The sequence below is a fragment of the Suricata suricatta genome, chromosome 12 (genome assembly GCF_006229205.1).
Source record: "Suricata suricatta isolate VVHF042 chromosome 12, meerkat_22Aug2017_6uvM2_HiC, whole genome shotgun sequence".
Taxonomy (NCBI): Eukaryota; Metazoa; Chordata; class Mammalia; order Carnivora; family Herpestidae; genus Suricata; species Suricata suricatta.
The window spans coordinates 50,056,139-50,060,989 of NC_043711.1; the positions used below are offsets into that span (position 1 = coordinate 50,056,139).

The 4,851-nt window shown below is 50.6% G+C and overlaps 1 protein-coding gene across 4 annotated transcripts in view; it reads left to right on the forward strand.

Moving 5' to 3' along the window:
* The first annotated feature begins 788 nt into the window (after positions 1–788).
* TMEM40 (transmembrane protein 40) overlaps positions 789–4,851 on the forward strand; it is a 33,612-nt gene continuing 29,549 nt past the window's right edge. For 2 of the 4 annotated variants that reach the window (XM_029918180.1, XM_029918181.1), the window contains exon 1: positions 995–1,061. In XM_029918180.1, coding sequence (XP_029774040.1) covers positions 995–1,061 — 67 coding nt within the window. Of the gene's footprint in view, positions 866–992; positions 1,062–4,851 lie in introns of those variants that run through there. The other 2 variants (XM_029918182.1, XM_029918183.1) reach the window with 2 other exon arrangements.

A 4,851-nucleotide genomic window follows, 5' to 3' on the forward strand; every position in this document is an offset into this window, starting at 1 on the left:
TAGCCAGATGCCTCACTGTGTGACCTTGGGCAAGTCCCTTTCCTTTTAAGGGCCTTGCTTTTAGTCTCTTGGCTACAGTTCTGTGGGATTCTAGCTTGGAGAAAGGGAGAAATGGCCAAACCTGGGGAGCTGAGATGGCGGTGGGGGTAAGGTGAGTCCAGGGGCAGGAAGGGGAGGGTGCTGAAGACAAAGGAGTGTGAACAAGTAATATAAAGGAAAGAAGGAACTGCTAAAGAAACTTTTCCGGCCTACATTTCTCTAGGCTCTTAAATTTAGTGTTTTTATGAAGCTTTGTCTAAGCCAGGGGCTAGCATATAGTGGAGAGCAAGAAAAACATGATTCTTGTTCCCAGGGAGCTGAGAATTAAAGTTCTTTTCATCTCAATGCTCACAGCTGCCCTGCAACACAGTGACACTGATCCCCATTTAACAGATAGTGAAACTGAAGCTCAGAGAGGTAAAGTGATTTACCCAAAGTCACAGAGCTGGGAAACAAAGTGATGAAACATGACTTGAGTGGGCTCTGTCAGACCCCTTTGCTGCCGTGACTTAATCAAGATACCTCTCAGTATAATGTCCTGGCTAAGGGCATGATGATTGTATCATGAACTTTCCTGTCCACAACGCCATACATACTCCAAAATGTGAATAACACATTATTCTCTGTCTTGTAGATGAAAAAAAGAACCTAGAGTGGGGAGCGATGTACCCGAGGGCACAGAGTGGTTTGGGGGCTGGGCCAGGACCAGGATTTGGTCTCATGAGACCTGACTCATTTTTCTCCCCCAGTCCCTGTCCTGGTGGGTGCCGAGAGGATTTACCACCCACACCTTGGGATCCCAAAGCTGTGCCCTTGGCTTCTGAAGGTCTGTTTCTGATTCGTTCCCTTCCCCAACTATCCTGATGGAGGATAGAGGAACTCTGGACCTGGGGATTGGCACTGTCCAAAGTATCCAAAGCGACAGTGCCCACGCCTGGATTCTAGGATCTCCAGGATGGAAAGGCAGATGGCATTTCCCAGAGCTGTGCCAAAAGACACTGACTGCCACTCTGACCAGAAAGGACTGTGCTCTTGCATAGTTTGGGGAAGGGTTGGATTTAATAGGACCAAAGAGCTTTCTCTCCTACAGGCCTTTTCAGAGCCTTTAATATTCAGTCACACATTGTGGAGCTCCTAGTTGAGGGCTATGAAAAGCAGTTTTGACCAAACTTCTTTGAATACAAAATCCCCTTTTTACTTGGAGTATTTCCAGGGCCTGCTGTTCCCCCACAGATACTATATGTATCTTATCATTAGAACATGCTGTTCTGGGGTTTTCTGCAGGTCACATCAACCATAGGTCCCAAAGTTCTTTGCTCAGTGGATGAATCTTAAAGATGTTAACTGAAGGGTAGCACTAGTTTTCTAGAATGTCAAAGCTGGAAGAACCTTGTAGAGAGCAGCCCAACTTCTGCATGTGGGGAAACTGATGCCCAGGGCAATCCGGCAATTGTTTGGAGGGATGAGGCCAGAAGCAGGCAGGGAGACTGTTTTAACACTCAGGGGAGAAATTCTGGCGATCTGAGTGCACCACACTCTGCCTAGCTTTTGTTAACACTGCAAACTTCCGGGAGCCACATTCTATCCCTAACTTTGCTCCAACACCAACCCTCTGAATGAGAACCTTCAAAGGAGAGAGTTCTGGGAATCTGCGTGTTGACAGTGCTCCTGGGGAAATCGAGTCATTAGCCAAATTTGGGAGACATTGAGCCTGGACAAAGGGAGAGGGTACTCTCTTTATGAAGCGCCGGTGTGGTAGGCTTGTGGGCCACGATGTCATCTAATACCCACAGCACTCTCGGGGACAGATATTAATACCTCATTTTACAAATGGGAAACTGAGGCTGAGAGGAGCCAGGCAGCTAAGGGACAGGGTAAGAACACAGTGACAACCAATTCCAAAGCCCTCAGTACCCTTATCAGATCTCTTGGGAGGGAGGCAGTGGGCGCCTGAGTGGCTCAGTCAGTTAAGCAATTAAGCCTCTGATTTCAACTCAGGTCATGACCTTGCAGTTCCTAGGTTTGAGCCCCACATTGGGTTCTTGTGCTGACAGCTTGGATTCTGTCTCTCCCTCTCTCTTCTGCCTCTGGTCTCACACACACACACACACACACACACACAACACACACACTCTCTCTCTCTCTCTCTCTCTCTCTCTCTCTCTCTCTCTCTCTCTCTCTCAAAAATAAACATTGAGAAAAAAAGAAGAAGAAGAAAAAGAAAAGCCCAGCCCTCTTAAAGAGAAAATGGGACAAGTCTGGGCTTTGCCTGGCTGGGAAGGAAAGATTGGAGGCATCCTTCCTGTCTCCGGAGCGGTGGGGCCCAGGAGCGTGGTGGAGTCAGACAAGGAACCTGGTTTAGGAAGAAGGTGGTTCAGCCTCTGCAGGGCTCGAGGGGGTGGCAGGCACTGGGGTTAGAGACTGTGGCACTCCGACTAATGCCCCCCACAAAACGTCACCATCCTAATCTCTGGAGGCTAAATTAGGTTACCTGGCAAAGGAGAATTACCATGGAATAAGGATGCTCACCTGCTGACCTTGACATAGGGAGATGATCCTCGATGGCCCGGGTGGGCCCAGTGTCACAATGACACAAGGATACTTAAAAGTGGAAGAAGGAGGGGGCACCTGGGTGGTTCCATCGGTTGAGCATCAGACTCTTGATTTTGGCTCAGGTTATGGGATTGAGCCTTGAATTAGGCTCCGTGCTGAGCATGGAGCCTGATTGAGATTCTCTCCTCTCCTTCTGCCCTCTCCCCTACTCACTCACTCTCTCTCACTCCCCCACCTCTAAAATTTAAAAAAAAAAAATGGAAGAGGGAGGCAGAAGAGGTCAGCATAGTGCAAGGTGTGGACTTGACCTGACAGTGCTGGCTTTGCAGATGGAAAAAGGCGCCACAGGCCAAGGACTGTGTGTGGCCTCTAGAAGCTGGACAAAGCAGGAGATTAAGGGGGGTTGGGGAGGAGAAGAAGCAGCAGCAGCAAGGAGATTGATTTTCTCCTAGGGCCTCCAAAAAGGGGCACGGCCCTGCTGACCCCTTGCTGTTAGCCCAGTGAGACCTGTGTTGGACTTCTCACCTACAGATCTGTGAGATGCTACACTGGTGGTGTTTTAAGCCACTGCGTTTGTGTCACAAGTCAGATTCCCAAGAGAGAGGCTGATGGTCTAACCTGGGTTCAAGGCAGTGACTTCTCTGGGAGTTCCATATCAAAGGAACTTAGTTAGGGAGGGGGTCGATCAGTTTGGGAGATGCTTGTCCTGGAGCTGTGTCTGCCGCACCAGTGTACGTGTGCCTTTCTGGGGTGGCCTGGGAAGCCAAAGGAGATTCTGGTGGGCTCTGACTTGCCCCCTTGGTGTAATCACCAGAAGGGGCTTCAGTCCCAGGTGGACAGGACCAACAAATGTCTACCCCTTCATCAACTGTTCTCTGTGCAGCTGCTATTTCTGTTAGCAGTTCCCTTTACTGGCCAGGGCCTGCTTAACTCAGCTGGCCCTGCATTTGTGGCTGCTAGGCACAGTCTGCCCACAGGAAAATGGCCATTAGCCTGACATTCAAGGCCCAGGATGATTTTCCCCAACCTCATGGGGTTCCTACCTCTTGAACTTCCTGCCACGCACTGCCTCTAATAAACCTTTATCCCATTCTGCCTTCTGTTGAAATCCAACTCCGTGCCCGCCAACCCCCGCCCCCAAGGCGGGGTACCAGAGAAAGGAAAGGAGCTCCTGAATCAAGAGTTGAAGTTCCGGAGCCAGCCTTGCCCCTGAGTTGCTGTAAGACCTTGTGCAAGTTCCCCTCCATTTCTGGGTCTCAGTTTCCCGTTTGTAAAATAGGACAGTAATCCCCACTCTGCCTCCCTCCTGGTCAGCACAAGCATCAGATGAGCTAGATAGGGAAGGCACTGTGAGGCGGTGACAGCTTAGTGTCCCCTAGCACTCCTCTACCCTGGGCCCAGGCCCTTGTGAGCGCCGGAACATAGGAAATCTGGGCTGAACTGAAAGGAAATCCAGTTTAGCAGGACCTGTGGGTGCGGAGGCTCTGGCACCACCAGTGACTCAGCAGGGCTGGGCCTTTTGGAGAAAAGTGCTGGAAAGGCATTCCTCAGGGCTCAGTCTTGGGTGGGGGCTACCTGCGAGTAGGGGGCTTAGGGGCCTCTAACCAGGGTCAGCTGGGGCAGGGATTGGATTTGAAGCCACCTATCAGCTGGGAGACCTTGACCAAGTCACTTTTCCGGCCAAACCTCAGCTTCCTGCTGTGTAAAATATGACATGAAATGAGATCTTGGAGAATGTACCCTGGTCTCTTTTCCCTCTCTGCATTCTTCTTTCCTGCTTCCCCTGTCTCCACACCCCACAGTCCACCTTGCTTCAAAGGAGGTCACACGCTGGGAACTTGACCTTGGAGAAGCTCGTCCCAGCCATCCCTCTGCCAGCGCCTGTGCTCTACCCGTAGTGCTGTCCTCTTGAGTTAGTTCAGCATTGCCCTGTGCACAGATTTTCGAGCTTCAATTTTTTTTAAATTCTCTTTATCCTTGCTCATAACAGACGTGTGAGTAGTGGAGGGATGGGGCAAGAACATTAAAAGGACAAAGAGGGCTACCTCAGTTCTAACCTCCATGACAGTTCCGTGAGTTCCATTTCCTTGCTCCTGAGGGATGAGCCGACACACTGGCTGAGGAAGTTCCCCTGGCTGTGAGGACACTGCTCAGGGCTCCACCAGCGGCTGAGGACGAGCCCTGTCAGCCTCATTTGCATAGCACTCCTGTGACTTGATGGCTTTATTCCTGGTGCTAATGACAAGGGCCTGAGAAGAG